This window comes from Trichosurus vulpecula, chromosome 4, assembly GCF_011100635.1.
Source record: "Trichosurus vulpecula isolate mTriVul1 chromosome 4, mTriVul1.pri, whole genome shotgun sequence".
Classification (NCBI taxonomy): domain Eukaryota; kingdom Metazoa; phylum Chordata; class Mammalia; order Diprotodontia; family Phalangeridae; genus Trichosurus; species Trichosurus vulpecula.
The window spans coordinates 246863946-246880664 of record NC_050576.1 but is presented as its reverse complement, the minus strand read 5'-3'; the positions used below and the strand labels follow the sequence as shown (position 1 = coordinate 246880664).

General features: G+C 36.6%; 1 protein-coding gene across 1 annotated transcript in view; it reads right to left on the bottom strand.

Annotated features, from left to right (window-relative positions):
* Positions 1–11845, bottom strand: part of ECT2 (epithelial cell transforming 2) — a 53849-nt gene extending 42004 nt beyond the window's left edge. Inside the window, exons 1-6 of the mRNA XM_036755881.1 lie at positions 11716–11845; positions 9922–10001; positions 7549–7731; positions 5466–5555; positions 4692–4799; positions 1631–1704 (exon numbers count right to left, since the gene is read on the bottom strand). Coding sequence (XP_036611776.1) covers positions 1631–1704; positions 4692–4799; positions 5466–5555; positions 7549–7731; positions 9922–10001; positions 11716–11845 — 665 coding nt within the window. The remainder of the gene's footprint in view (positions 1–1630; positions 1705–4691; positions 4800–5465; positions 5556–7548; positions 7732–9921; positions 10002–11715) is intronic.
* Between the last annotated feature and the right edge of the window lie 4874 nt (positions 11846–16719).

The following is a 16719-nucleotide window of genomic DNA, read 5'->3' as shown; positions in this document are numbered from 1 at the left end:
AAGGTGGTACTTAGCTGAGCCTTGATGGAAGTAAGAGAGCAGGCAGAAGGCACAGGCAAAAAGAACGGGTGACTACATGGAGAAATATGACGAACAAGGAGAGTAATAGAACATGAGGAAGGGAAGAGAGATTGGAGCAATGTGATGAAGGATTTTGAAAGCCAATCAGCTTGAGGATTTCATACTCAAGCCCAGAGGCAACAGAAAGAACCTGGAGTTACTGATGTGGGGAGTGACTCTGTCAGATCAGTACTGCGAGACTATCCCTTTGGCAGCAATGTGGAAGATGGACTAAGATGGGGAAGAGTCCTGAGGCAGAGATCAATCAGGAGGTGATTTCCCAACAGTCCAGGCAAAAAAAGTGATAGTCCTGAACTTGGGCAGTGACTGTGAGAGAATTTAAGTGAGAAAGGGTGTCAAGATTAAACTCAACATTTGCCACCTAAATGGCTATGTGAAATGAAGGGGAATGGGAAGCCAAGGATGATTTGGCCAAAATGTGGCCCGCGGGCCACCCACAGTGCGATTCATGTGGCCCTACAAGCATAGAGATTTACATAAATGCTTTAGTAAACAAAGCCGAGCTACTGCAGAGCTCTCACTAAAATAGCAAATCAAAATATATTGTCTATTGCTTCAATAAAAACCTAAGGTTGAACAGCACTGGCCTAAGTGGTAAACCCAGGACACTGGAAGGATGGTGGTGCCCCTGAAGGGAAAAAAAATCTAGAAGAGGAATGGGTTTGGGGGGAAAGAGGAGTTAAGCCCAAATTTTAAAACGTTGACTAGACCAAATTTATAAAACTATTCTAATTGCTCAGAGGCTCTAAAATATGAATAAACAGTCATTGAAAATAGTGTATCTCTCATTCAGAAGTGGAAATTGAATGCAGCAATATATTTTGCCATGAATGACCTCTTTAAAAAAAACTGCAATCCCTGTTCTGAATTCTTCTTTTACACGAAATTCCAAAGAATTTTAAAATCTGTAAACATTTTAAAACGGTGAAACAAAAGGATCAAAACCTAAAGAACCAAGAACCTCCTGCTTCTTCCTGTTTTCTTCCCACCCCCACCATCCTCCTGGCAGCTCTTACCACCAATTGTCTAATAGTTCTGCTAACCTCCACCCCTCCTTCCTTCAACCCACCTTTCACACTGCTGCCAAAAACATTTTTTTAGATACAGATTTGGTCATATCTCCTCTCTCCTCAAAAGTCTTTTGACATCTCCCTACTGTTCACAGTAAAATTCAAATGCCTTTGCCCAGCATTCATGATCTGCTGCCCTCTTCTACCTCTTCCTAAAACAGTCCACGTAATAAGGGTATGAAGTGAGATGGCAACAGCAGAAGTGAAGGAAAAGGAGGGGATATGAGAAAGACTACCAAGATACAAATGACAACACTTGGCAAATGGTTCAATGTGGAGACCAACAAAAGCCTGTAAACCATATTCTTCAACTGTGGGTACTTTTCTATCCACATCATTCTTCTTGGACTGTATTCTCTTAATTTTTCCATGAAACCTTAAATTTCTTCACTTAGGGAATAAGACCCACATTTAACTTCATGTACTAAATTCCAGTGAGAACTACGGAAGAAATTTAAATACTTAAATAAAATGCCTACCGTTCATTTCTCCTTTCCCAGGCCTTAAAAATCCATTCTGGTTTCATAATAGGAGTGCCTAGACTAACAGCAGCCTAAAATAAGCAAAATCATTATTAATAATAATGATGAGTCAGTAATTAAGGGATAGTCATCTTATATAGCTCCAAGTTTAACTGCTATAAAGAAATTATAAATTAGCTTGTACAAATTCATAATACAGTTTGTGTAATTTTGAGACAAATATATGGAAAATATCACAAAAGAAAAACAAAGTTTTATATAGTAAAGGTAAAGAATTTGTTATCCAAAAAACTCCAAATAATCTAATTATTTTCTTACAGTAAAATTTATTTTAGTAAGAAGCATCCCCAGCCAAAACAAGGGTGTTAGCAAAGTTTATCATCACGACTTCCTTTATCTCTAGTTTCTTTCTTGAAGGAGTCCAGGCAAAGAAGGCCTCTTAGAGCCTTCCACACCCATCACCCCTAAGTGTGAGTGACTTTTTTCATTACTCAGCCTAGGGTTCAAGACTCTACTGAAAATTCTACCTGCTATATATCAAAACTTCCCTGCAAGGACTTGGAAGAATTTAACAAAAAGTAAGATTCTCAGCACTCACATACTCTATAAAACCAAGATTTTACTTGAGAAAGAGGCAACATAAGTTAAGCTCAAATGATTATTTTTTTCTCCTTGTAAATAGCAGAAAACGTAAACAAGAACCATTTCACATAAATATGTTTACAACCTAATTTTTCAGTTATTACCTACAACCAAAGTGCCATTTCCATCAGACAATACTAGACTCAGTTTTCCATACTCATGCTATCCCTTGGCAATTTCATTCGTTCTCACAGCTTCAACTCTGGCCTCTAAACAGATGACTCCCAAATCTTATCTCTCCAGCCTTGATCCCAAGCTTCAGAATTGCACCTCAAGCTCAAAATGTCAAAAACAAAGATCATTTCTCCAAACCTCATGCCTCCTGATTTCACTATTTCTATCAGTGGACCCATTATGATCAGATGAGATCTCTCCAAAGTGCTTTAAAAACTTTCAGACAGTACACAAATGTAAGTTTATTATCATTGGCCCAATTTCCAGGGGTTATATTTGACTGTTCCCCTTACTACATTGTTTCAAAGTTTGCATACGATTTTGCCCACAACAATCCTAGTCTGATTATGCCCTTCTCACAAATTAGAATATTAACAGTTTAGAGAGGTCCACATATTCACCACCACTCCCTAAACTGTGCCACCTTCCTTCTCTGCCCCTCTAAGCCCTCATTCACAGCACTGACAGCTTGATCATCTTTCATCTCCCACTTCTTTCTTCATATGACCTTTCAAGGACTCTCTACCTTCTCCTCAGCAGCACAGGCCAAAGTGATGTCTTAGGCCCCCTGTTACAATATGGTGATGGATGCATGGTAGGGATTTTGACTTTTCCAGATATAAGACATCAAGTCTTTTTCTTACTCTCAAAAGCAGCATGCCAGTATATAGAATAAAGCCCCTCCCAAAATTCTAATGCTGCTAATAACTTGTAGGTACCTATAAACAGCCTATGGTGTACCCACCTAAGCAACACAGGAGGCTGACATTCTGCATATCGAAGTGCAAGGAGTAACTGTTCTTTATAAATTCCACAGTTCTACTGAACGCATGAAATATTTATTAAGTGTCTATTTTGAACAACGTGTCAGTGCTCAGCAGTGGGGATACAAAAATAAAAAGTGGCACATTCCCTCCCCTGGAGGAGTTTATAATCTTAACGCAGGGGATGGAGATGAAGAAGTAGAATTCAAGGTAGTCTATGATAATGGCACTAGAGATCCAGACAAGTGCTCAAAGAAAATCTGAGAGGAAAAGGTCAAGGAAAGGAAAGGAAGCAAAATTAACAAGACTTCAGGAAGCAGGCGCAACTGTACAAACTAGATTCTTCCATATTTCATGGAGCTGAGATTTAATTGACACGTTTCCCTCTAATAATTTTTACTGAATTGTCTTTGGGAGTGGTTGTGGCTGAAAAATCCATCAGCAAGGCTAACATAGCAATGAGTTTCTTCAAACTCAACTAGGCTCCTCTTAAAATGACAGGAAGAGAGTCCATCACTGGACCAATACTTGAGGTTTGTTAAGGCTATAAAGGGGTCCCCTGAGCTTGTCTTTTGCGTTGCCACCTTTCCCAGAAATACGGGACCCACAGCACTCAGGAGGCCCTAAATGTATGGGAGACAGGAGCCCCTCCGGGTGACATAATTCGTTATTTGCATCCCAAACTAGATTCCTTGTGTGTCCTTGGGAGTCAAGACAGGCACCAGACAGTCTGTGCTAACCTGGGAAATTTGTTTGTGCAGCTGGGACCCTGGAGATATGCAAACCATCCTATCTTCACAGTCTCACTGTTTCCAAGGGAAAAGAATGGGCTTTTTGCCAAAGCCTTGCTCCTCCCCTTCAGGAGGGGTTTTGTCCTTCTCCCACCTTTATAGCACCTTTTCCCCTCAGATGCCACACCCCTTTCTAGTATCTCCTCTTTCCTTTGTCCTGTCATAATATGCAAACTTCTGTACAAACTGTGAACTGTTTGTGTTCTACATGCACGTTCCTTTCTCTTGTAATAAATCTGGTTTTCACATGAGTCTTGTGACATTGTGATTGCCTGTTTGACAGGTTGATGCATCAAGGAAGGATCTTTGAGAGCTTGGGCTCATTGGCATTGTACACAAGAAATCAGAATACTCACCAAACCATAATGAGGCAAAGGAGGGCTTTGGTGAAGTCACTATATATGGTTAATGATCATAAATTAAGCATGAAAAATCAGTAACAATGCCCTATTTTTCTCTACCTGGTTAAAAAGTTTAGGACATTGCCTTCTTCACTGGGGAAAAAAATCCCCAAATAATTTATGTTTTATATTACAAGAGGCCCACACTGAGGTGGCTTAAAAATCTTGGTTAAGTAGAACAAAACTCCTTTTGTCCCATAAATAACTTAAAGAATACTGCTGTTATCACACAACTTACAAGGCAATCAATTATGTGAAAGCTAAAGATACAACAAATCATACATACCCTGAATTTTTCTCCTTGTGTACAATTTGCCACCAAATGTGTAACTTTAGAATTAAAGTCCTTTCGAATAGTCCCACCCATGTAATGGGCCAAAGTCACCAATTTGACCTTAGGAGAAAAAAAAAAACAAATTATACATTATCACTGTAAACTTGTTTTAAATTAAATGATTCCTACAAGAATCTTTCATGAGTATATAAATTTTTATTATACAGATTAAAGACTTGTTTTAATAGCAATAATAATAGCTTAATAACCTTAAAGACAATAGTCTTATTTTTTCATGATCTGCTTCATTTGAGCTTAAGTTAGATAATGGTTTTAACTGTTCTTATTTACATTCAGTACTTTTTCCACAATGAACACCACACATGCTGCATCAAATTTGAGTTTTTCCCCTTCAGTAGTCTAAATTTTAGTCAAACTGATTTCCCCTTTCATTCCCCTCAAAAAAAAATCAGATATTAAATTCTTATTACTTGCAATATTTTGTGCTGTCTGAGACAGCACATTATTTTAAAGCTGTATATTCAACATCAGTTACAAAGGTGTAAATCAGATATTAAGTTCTTTTAAAATTATTATCCAAGTTTTATCCATAGAGGTTTTAATACAATCTCTTCAGAACTGCTTAAGATTTTTAAAACTAGTTGGTCCATGCTATTTCTTCCATCTCTTTAAAATGACGGCAGTACAAAAAAGGATCTCAATGCAGTTTACAAAATTATCAGAGAGGAACCCTTTGTGGTGGTGTATTTGTTTAAAGAGACTTACAAGTTCTTCTTTCTTCCTAAATCCTGTAAAGCACAGCACCAGATTCAACATGCTTGCACAGTATAGAGGGCGGCAGGAATACGGCAACGGCTGAAAGAGAATCGTAGATTTAGAGCTGAAAGAGGCTTTTCAGGCTATCAAGCCTAATTCCTCTCATTTTACAGATGAGGAAACTGAAACTGAGTGTTTAAGTGACTTGATCAGCATCAGAAAGCTAGATAAGAGTCTGAGACAGGATTTGAACTCAAGTGTTCCTGAGGCCCAGCCTAGTGCCTTTATTCACAGCACCACCACACTGGATATAGGTTCATGATCACTTTAAGGCATCATTTAATATTTTTCCTTAGGTAAGAGTGTTTTCTACTTGACTTAATGCTACCTGATCCCTTAGTAAAAATAAACATAATCACTCAAGTAAACAAACAAAAAAACAAACTATTTTTAAAAGACTCCCAAAGCAAAACTCTTATATCTTCAAATATGAGTCTCTCTAAACAGTTTTCTCTTTGGGAATAAAATTACTAACCAACAATATAAATTCCTAAATCAACTTAGGATAGTTTACACATAACGTAACAACATCACTCATACAGAAAATTTCAAAGAGAGATTTTGTATGTTCACTTCGATTCAAATTGTATATGATACAGATGAAATATTGTTTGCAAACAAAACTGGCAAACACTTCCACTGCTTGAGTCCTCATTAGTTATTAAAAATTAGTCAAAGAAATTTAATAACATTAAAGATCGTAATATTTTTTGCAATTGGAGGAGGGGGGGAGGAAGTCCTGTATTAAAATATATCCATTTTGAAGATGGAAAAAACAAACAAATTAAGCAATTTATCCACTGCCGAGTTGGTCGGAGGTGAAAACAGAGCCCATTATGAGGATTTTCTCCATAGAATCTGCCAAAAATTCATCATATTATTGACTTCATTACTTAAAAGTATTAAATTGTCCACTAAAAAATAAGACCACATCAAGAGGTTTTAATTAGAAGACAACTGTCACACAGTAAACAGCACCGAATATCATAATTCTAAAGGAATGGGGAAATATAAAAACAAAATGATATAAGAAAATCAAAAAATAAAATATATGATGAAGAACTCTATTTTGAACCCTTTTGGTTAGACTATATTTAAGAAATGAAGTATGGCATAATGATAAAGGGGCCAGCCTCAGAACCAGAATTCTCTAAGACAATAAGAGGAATGGGATACTGGGACTCCTGAGTTACATTGGCAGTTTTCCACAGTAGTGAAGTCACCAGTCCAATCATTATCCCTATAAATTTAGTTTCATATCCCTATCACCATCAGTGAGATTTACTGGCCACAAGGCTTTCATTATGTAATAGGAAAACATTGACTGGGAACAACATTGCAGCTGCTATTATTTCTATGCTAAAAATCTGATGTCCAATTAAACAGGTGATTTTCTGACGACCCTAAAATCAACATGCTTTATCATAAGGTACTCTCCTATGGCACAATTACCACTCTTCTAATTCATACTACAATCATACAATGCCAGAAAATAAGAACTAACACCCTGCTGGTTGGGTTCTGAATCACAGACTGGAAGTGCTAGAATATCCCTTAATTATCCCCTAACCAGGTCTACATCTTTATTTTACAGGTGAGAGAGAAAAGGTGGTCCCAAAATGTCAAGCAAGGGACAGACCCCAAATCTCAGTTAGTTAATAGAACAGGAACTAGAACCCAAGCTGGATAGATTTTCAAGCAAGTATTCTTTCTACTCCTTCTTTAGATCTGACCTGTGATTTCACTGGTATAGGAAATTCCTAAGACAAGACTAATTCAAATAAGCAACTTCTATATAACATAGTTTTAGAGAATGAGTGGTATGGCCAGGGTCCTACAGCCACCTGTCAGAGACAGAGCCCAGGCAGGTCTTCCTCCCTTGGAAGGCTGGCCACAAGGCCACCTTTCACAACACTAGTATGGTAAAGCATAATAAGGTAGACCTAATGCAAATTCACAAAACTTACTATGTTTAACACACATGCACAAACAGCTGCAATACTGAAAAGTTAAAATTAGTTTATACTCTTACCTCCTCTTTTTTTGCACAATGAAACACAACTGGGGGTCCAAGAATTCTATAATCAGCCTTATATAAGTCATTGAAGATAGCATCCTGAAAGTCCATGACCACAAATATATTTTCAAATTCTGGAGAATCTGAATCTTCAAATTCCTCCACTGATTCCATCTTTAGGTAGGGCATTTTTATTTCCTTGATTATTTTAAATGGAATATTAGAAGTATGAAGCATTCATGCATATACAATTAGTTAATAAAATAACTCTAAATAGACATTATATACTAAACACCATTTATCTATCCAAAAAGTAAACTTTTAAGATTAATTATCCAATATCACTGTTACATTTAAGTTTAAAATTGAAAATTTTGCCTTAGTCTATATACTGCTATTACCTTACAAACTTTCAATTAGTTCTAGACTGAAATATCTGAATGGATGATGATTAAGCATCAAATCAATTGGTTTAGATATTGATAGAAAATATCACAGAATGAAGAATGACAAATTTAAGAGGTATGCTAATTATTTTCATGAAAAAGGCCAAATATTATTCTTCAGCACTGATTGCTTCTATTCTATTATTTTGTGCTGACCTAAAAAATATATAAGCAGTCTTTTGTGAAGCAAAATTTTTTAAAATTATAGTAGATGTCAATGTTATAAGGATCTACACTTTTGTCAGTGGGGGTGGTTCTTCCACCAAAATGAATCACCACTACTCTGTAACTCAGAGGTTTTTGAGAGTTACCATAGAAGAAAAATTCAACACCCTGCAGTCAAGCTGGTGATAAGCATTTCTGAACTTAAGTAGGCTTGTCTTGTGAAAATAAGGACTTAATAATAAAAAATAACAAAAACTTAGTGCTTTCAAGTTAGAAAAACATCTTATATGCATCATATCATTTGAACCTCACAATACCCTGGTGGGGTAAGTTTATTAGTATTACATATAAAGATGACATAACTGAGACTAATGATCTGCCCAGATCACTTAGCTAATAATAAATATCAGTGATGCGGTTTGAACTCAAGTGTTTAAAATTCCAGGTTCACTACTCTATCCAATACACTGCACCTCTACTGTGTTCTCTGTTAGCAGAGACTTGGGAGACGCAGGGATACTACTATCCAACAATGAGACAGCAGGAGACGTGTACTATAATGAAAAACTAAGGCATAGGATAAAATTTAACTAGAAAACAATAAACATTCTAATCATCATTGCATACTGGGAACAAAGGAAACGTGAGATGGATCAGTAAGGACTGCCCTTTATCTAAAAAAAGAAATCAGTAGGAAGTACCATGACTAAAGCAGTATGAAAGGAAAGGGGTTTAAAGAAATGAACAAAGACGACCCAAGGGTACACAGAGGGAGTAACTAATGAGCGGTTATGAGTGCTTAATATGTTGATTTTTTTCTAAAATGTAAACAGTTATAAATGTAGGTTTAATTGGTTTGTTGATGTTTAAACTTAAGCATGATAAATTATTTTAATTGAACATATAATGGGATACAGATATAAAAAATAAGTAATCCAGCAAATAATCACTTGCCACTACATAGAGTATTGAGCAAATTTTTCAGAGACAAGTAAAAAAGGAATGAAGTCTTCATTTTACTACCCACATGTTTTAAAATAAAGCTCTTTCTTTTCTTTTTTTTTTTTTTAACATCTTTGGGCTCATAAATTTAGTAGTTTGGAAGCTATTATTATGTGAATGGACTGGAAAGGTATTTGAATGTCTAGTCCAGAAAATTAGACATACTTTTATATGCTCATATAGCATACTCCCAGTATTTGGCAAAGTTCTTTAATTCTACTTTCGCCAAGGTTTCACAACTTTAGAGTGAATACAAAATTAATGGAAGAAGCTAGTTCAAAGGAAAATATGAGACCTCTGCTGAAATGTACTGCTATATCCAAATTTTGCAATAGCAAATTATTTTATAAATTTCATCAAATATATCATATGTCATAGTGAGGCTTTACCTACTGCCAGTTTCAAAATGAAGTATGAAATTAGCATCCATATTTTCTATTCAACTAGCTTCAGAGTGCACCAAATCCACCTCCATGCCAAATTTAGGTCCAATTATCACAGATTATAGAAAGTAACCAAGTCAAAGGAAGGACAGCATGTTACATGCAATCAAGACACCCGACATACCATATTAATAATACTTTTTATTAACTTTTCTTCTGCTTTTCCGGAGCAACTTTCTTTTATCTTTATAACTGGGACTTCCATTATTTTAATGGTCTGTGGAAAAGAGACTTGGGTATGAGATTAAAGAACTACCAAACTGTGGGCACACGTGCAAACTTAAAGAAAGAAACCATGCAGCTACAGCTGAGGCCAAAGCAGCGACTCATACCTTTAAGGCCCTTATAAGTTCTTCTTGTCTTCCAGCTTCTTGAACCAGTATTACTCGAGTTTCAATCTGAGGCATTTCTTCTGTTAAGAGATTAAAAAAATGTCATCACGCACATCAGAAATGTGCTGCTATGTCCTGCTATGGTGTCATTTTCTATGTCTTCCATTCACTCAAGGAGCAGATTAGCACCCTCTAAAATGTCTTGAACCAACTAAGTTTTAATTAATTGGCAGGGGAGGACAGGAGGAACCGCCAAATATCACTTCAGAGGACAGGAAAAATATTACGAAATATAATTTGGGATCTAAAAATTTGGCAATAACAAAACAGACTACGTGTGCAGAAAAGTTATAAATATACTAGAACTACTCTCAATTAATGACTAGCCTGTTTATTGAATACCAAAGTCATAGAATTTCAGAAGTTGCTCTTCTTCAAAAATACTTCATCTTCTGACTCCTGGCACTTTTCCTGGCTGTCTCCCATGTCTGGAATTCTTTTTCTCCTAGTTTCCCTGGCTTCATCTAAGTCCCAGCTAAAATCCTACCTTTTATAGGAAGGAATCCCTTGTTTCTAATATTTTCCTTCTATTGATTATCTTCAATTTATCTTGTATATACTCTGTCTATAGAGCTGTTTGCATGCTGTCTCTCCCTCCAGATTATTAGCTCCTTGAGAGCATGGACTGTTGTTTGGAGTGTTGGTGTGGTTTTTTTTTTGCGTTTTGCTTTTCTTAACAGAGTTCCTGGCTGCTAGTAGGTTTGTTGAGATAGATATCATCTATTCCAACCAGTGCCTGACCAAGAATTCCCTCTCATCAAGTGGCATCAAGACTTTGAAAACCTCCAGTGAGGTGGACTCCATTAACTATCTCGCTAGGCAGTCTATTCTTTTACATAGTTCTAATTATATACAAGCCTAAATGTGTCTCTTTGCAACCTTCTTTTCTACATGACACTTTTGACGTGGTTTCTGCTATCATGTTACCTTTTTGTTTTCCTCCAAGCTAAATATCACCAGTTTCTTTAGTCAATCATCATATGGCAAGGTCATATAGCCATTCACCATCCTGGTTGCCCCAGTCTTGATAATCTCCAGCCTCTCAATATGCTCCCTAAAAATGTGGTGCCCAGAGCTGAATACAATACTCCAGATGTGGTCTGACCAAGGCAAGGTATAGCAATACCATCAATTTCTTAGGGCTACACATCATAACCCTCTTAAAGTACCCCAAGATGAAATTATTTTTTTTGTACAATTTCACATAACACCATTTGGGGAATCTATTCGGAAAAGTTATAGGTAAAAGTGTAACAGCAAATTCTTCTGAACAGAAGACCAGGTAGACCCACTTTATGCTCTACTGAATTCTCAAGTACATTGTTACAACAAAGGTTCACTGTACCTAGACAAACAAATTTTAAGTGCCTTCTGTGCCATTTATTTTCGTAAAACACAGTCAGGGTCAATAAACATTTATTTATAAGATACCCATATTTGGTGATTCTTTCACAAAGCATACATAGGTTTCACAGACAGTTTGCTTATTAAAGCAGAAACACAAGATATCTCAGTTGGAAGGAACCTCAGCAGCCATCTAATCCAATCCACATGGGGAAGAGAACCCTCAAATACATCCTAATGCAAAGAAGTACCTATCCAGCTTCTGCCTGAAGATTGACAAAGGGAGCAACCACCACCTTCAAAAGTTGGTTTCACTCCACTTTTTTTATTTTTAAAATGCTTATTCAGTTTTCAAAACATTTAAATAACATGAATTTTTTTCATAATTACCATCAGCATCTGAAGTGGATCCAGTAAGTTCATTTTCTTTAGAAATTTCAGGAACTTTAGAATCAAAAATAGAAGTATCTGCCAAGAGACTCTTCCCAGCAGCAGATACTAATATACTATTGTCAGCCATTATTGATTCTTCTCAGCTTTTCAACCTAAAAGTTCATAAGAGATTTAAATTCAGAATAGTAAGATTATTTTTAAACAATTTTTATCCAGTCAAGTTTAAGCATTGTTTTAGGATTAATTTGCTTCTACCTATAATAAATTAATTACTTCTTAAGAATCTTCAGTGTCTATCAGTAAAAAATGTAATCCAATGTACGAAGTTACAAGATTAATATTGAGATTTATTGTATTCCTTACTGATATTCAATACAAAAGCATCAGAACTAAAAATATATAACTCAGTTCAACAAAAAGTCAAGAATCTTAAAGATATTTCTTTCATAACTCAACATATAATATCGAAGGAAGAAAATGCATAAATACCAAGACATTCATCATTGCATTCTCCCACTCTCAATAATATATAATTTCATTCCCAATAATCTAATGTGCTGACAGACAAAAAACTCTAGCAGCTGTTCTTCCTGGTGCTAGCATATGAACAGAGAGCTGGTCTTAGAGCCAGGAAGCCCTAGGTTCAAGTCCTTCCTGAAACATACTAGCTGTGAGACCCTGGGCAAGTCATTTAAACTCACAGTGCTTTGATGAATTCTCTGAAGCTATAAATTGCAGAGAAGATGTTCTGGTTGCAGGTGATCCTCAGCCAGTGAAATCACAAGTTCAGTTCCTATCTTCTACATCCTCAGTTTCAGGAATTATATGAAGGATGTAAAGATAAACAAGGTGATTTCCATGACCACAGATTTAGACCTGGAAATCAATTCAAAGGTCCTATGGTCCAGGCCCCTTACACAGAAGGTAGTGAAGGAGTAAATAGGAATAACTACTCCCTTAGCAGTTAACTAGAAGAGGCAAGGCTGAGACCAGTCTTCTGACTCCAAACCCAGTGCTCTCTCCCTTAGACCACACTGTTGTCCTTCCCAGTCTGGAGAGCCTGCATACTGTCCCTGGAAGCTAATTATCAGAGAAGAAACAAACCAAGAGGGTCCAGCAATCCACCAATGTGGAACCTGAAAAAGTTTGTCAAATCATGAGCCATCTTCCTCCTGACCACCCTCTCCCCAACTTTGTCAGGACTGGAGGAGGAGGCAGGACAGCAGCACATGATGAAAAGTATAACTTACCTTTGGGTTAGGGACACGACACCAAGAAAGTGAGATGCAGCACTCAAGGGACCAACCCAAGGCTGAAATAATATTGAAACAAAAGTAGCTATAATGCTGGCAGTAATTGCCCATGCTATGAGAAGGATCCTGAACATTTACCTACAAATGTGCTTCAATTCCCAAACGACCCCAAAATGATTTCCTGATTTCCTAATTTTCTTCCTGCTAGGGTCTAAGACCAGACCTCTACTTTACATGGTCAAACCTCAGAGAATTCTACACTGAACATGAATACAGGTGCCACTCAAGCTGGTTGCTTTCTTCACATTATAACAGTTATTTTTCATTTTTAAAACAAGTATTCATTTAAATAAGTATCCCTCCCACCACACAGGATCTCAGTAATGGGCTGGATTGAATGAACACCTATTTGAATAACAATTCCATCCACAAGGACCCCAGCCTAAAAGTACCAAAAAGTTTAGTGACTTCTCAGGCTAACACAACCAGTACATATCAGAGTTAGGACCTGAACCAGAATTTAAGGTTGGCTGGAATCAGTCCCTCAAAAATGAGGATAAGCATCCTCTAACTGTAGGTGCATATCAGGGCAGTCTTGAGACCTCTTCTCCATACGTCCTCCTGATAACCTCACCTACCATGGGTTCAATTATCTCTATGCAGATGATACAAATCCCTGGACCATGTTCAGATCTCTAAAAATACAGCTACTATCCTGGTTTGAGTCCTCATCTCTCATCTTTCACCTGGACTGCTGTAATAGCCTAATCCAGCAGGTCTCAAATCTTTTGGTCCTTTTATACTCTTAAATATTATTGAGGATCCCAAAGGGAATTATGTGGCCTAACTCTATTCATAATTATAGATAAAAATGTTAGAAATTAAGACTGATAAATTTTTAAAATATTTACTAATTCATAAAAAATAATAGCAAAACCACTACATGTTAATAAATAATATTTTTGTGAAAAATAACTATATGTTCCCAAAAAATTAGTGATAAAAGTGAGGGCTGTTTTAATGATTTCTGCAAATCTCTTTAATGGCTGGCTTACTAAAAGGCAGATGGATTCTCTTATCTATTTCTGCATTCAACCTATTGTGATTTCTGGTTAAAGTATATAAAGAAAATCTGACCTCACACAGATATGTAATGAGAAAAGGGATGTGTATTTTAAAAGGCAAATACCATCTCAGTATTACTATGAAAACAGTTTTGACCTTGCAGATCCAGATCAAGGAAGCACTGGCCTATCTTCCTACCTCAATTGTCTCTCCAATCCATTCCCCAAAGAGCTGCCAAAGCGATTTTCCTAAAACCTAGGTCTAACCATGTCACCTCAATACTCAATAAACTCCAATGACTCCCTATTCCCTCTGGGGCAAAATACAACCTCTTTGCTTAGCATTGGCTCAGACCAACAGCCCCTTTTTCAGGCAAACTCTTTGGTCCATCCAAATTGACTAATTACTGTTCTTCACACGTAGCATTACATTCGCCATGTGTGTGCCTTTGTGCTGGCTGTCCCCATGGGACTGTCTCACCTCCACCTCTGAAATTTCTGAGTTTCCTTTAAGACAAACTCAAGTGCCACCTTCTACATGAAAAATTCCAGGATTCCCCTGCTCTACCAAGTTATTAGTGCACCCCCTTCCAAAACTTCCTTTCATTCACTTCGTATGTTTTATGCATGTACTACTCTGTATGTTTTCTCTCCTTTTGGAACATAAGCTGCTTGAGGGAGGATGCTGTCTCACTTATCTTTGTATTCCCAGTATCTTATAGTGCCTGGTACACAGTAGGTACCTCACAACTGCTTGCTGATTGATACTATCCTCTCAACAGATTGTGCCCACCTGGAGGGCAGAGACCATTTCATATTTGCCTTTCCATTGACAGGGAAAAACTTAATAAATTCTCTTCTGACTGATTTGAATCAAGATCTTTCCGGACTGAGTCACAATTCTACTTAAGACAGTTTTTTCCCCCTGTTCAGATGAAGCAGGGAAATCCTGCTGCTAAGAGAAACATTTAGCCATCTCTCCTGAAAGCATTTGAAAAAGGACAAGTTTGCACAGGTTGGTTGGTGCTTGGCATCAGTCTGCAAACTATTTCTGGGATGACATGAGTTGAAGAAGGGAGTGAAAGAGGGGGTTGATCAAGATGGAAAATAGCATCCCAAGTGAGCTTCAGTCAGGTCTTGTCTACACTTAGGTGTCTCATTTTGCTCAAAAGTGAATTTTATGTGTTCTCATTTTTCCCAGTTTGCATATTGTTGCTAGGCTCATTCTTGCTACCTAATTAAAATTCCTAATGACTTAGTAATAGTGTCTAAGTTTTTCCCAAAAAGCACTTTGTCAAGATGTCAAATGTAATAAAACACTTGTTTCCTGATGGTCTTTATTTGGTCTGAGACTTATTCATTTAAACACATATTAAGCATCTGTACACATAGTTTTATGCTTATTATATAAAATCCTAAGTTCTAAAGTAACTTTGAATCAGCTGAGGATGAGGTGTATGATAAACCTAAAAAAAAAATCTTAATGATGGGAGAAACCATCAAATCATTCCAATTTATGTGAGAGGGGCTCTTAACAAAGTCCCTGACTGAGGTTAGAACTCCTAAAATGATAATGGGCACTCTACAACTACAAACTACATTTATTATACTACATATATACATATATTATACTACAAAATTTTTAGTGGAGCCCTAAGGTAAACAATGTCGTTTTAGAGAAATTTTTCTTGGGAAAATTTTCTTGACCAACTTTTTAAAGAAATATGGACCATTCAAATCATCTTAAACCCTCCCCACCTTCTCTCCCATCCCCCCAGGTCTGCCCTCTTAATGCTGTTCTAAATTCCAGTAAAGGAAAAAAAAGTTTGCATTTTTTTTTTATTTTTAGACATACTTTTTTTTAGTTTTTAGTTTTTTTTAGTTTTAGACATACTCTGTACTTCCTGGTGTCTTTTTAAAACTAATAAAGAAAAATATAAACTTAAGAGGATATGAAAAAGAATTATCTTAAAACTAATGTTTCCCCTATTGTATCCTACTCAATCAACTCTTTCAAGCTATTCCAAAGTCAACTTCTGACTCATGAATTTCCATGGAATTTCAGAGAATGATAGAACTATAATTGATACTAAAAAAACAAGATCCAAAGGTTCTTTGGGGAGTCCAGGATTAAAATAAACAAAAGTGTCGTTTCCACTCATTCATTTAACAAATAATTGTTAAGTGTCTTCTGTGACTGGCACAGAGCTAGGTGTCTGGGATACAAAGAAAGAATACAGACCTGTCCTCAAGAAACTTACATTCTATTTCATAGTGGTACACAGTATCCTTTTGCTACTCCTCAAAATATATTTTGTAATTTACTTACATAAAGCTTACATATCAGTTCTTAGCTAGGCAAGCCCCTAGCAAGTCTGATTAAAGATAAAAGGCTGCAAATCACTTTCTAGATCAAATATGATGTTATAAAAGAAAAAGTCCTCTTCTTTAGATTTCCTTTCAACAGAGGTCTTGAAATTACCTTCAATTACCTTCCAGGCAGGACTGAACTAGAATGTCTGGGTTAGTTGATGACAGTGAGAGAATAACTACAGTCTGTCCTAGTTGTGTTGCGGCTGGTTAGATTAGCTCAGATCTGAGTGATAATAGTAATAACTTACATTTCTATAGTATCTTGATATTTTATTACATTATTTAGGATCTGGAAGGGACCTCAGAGGGTG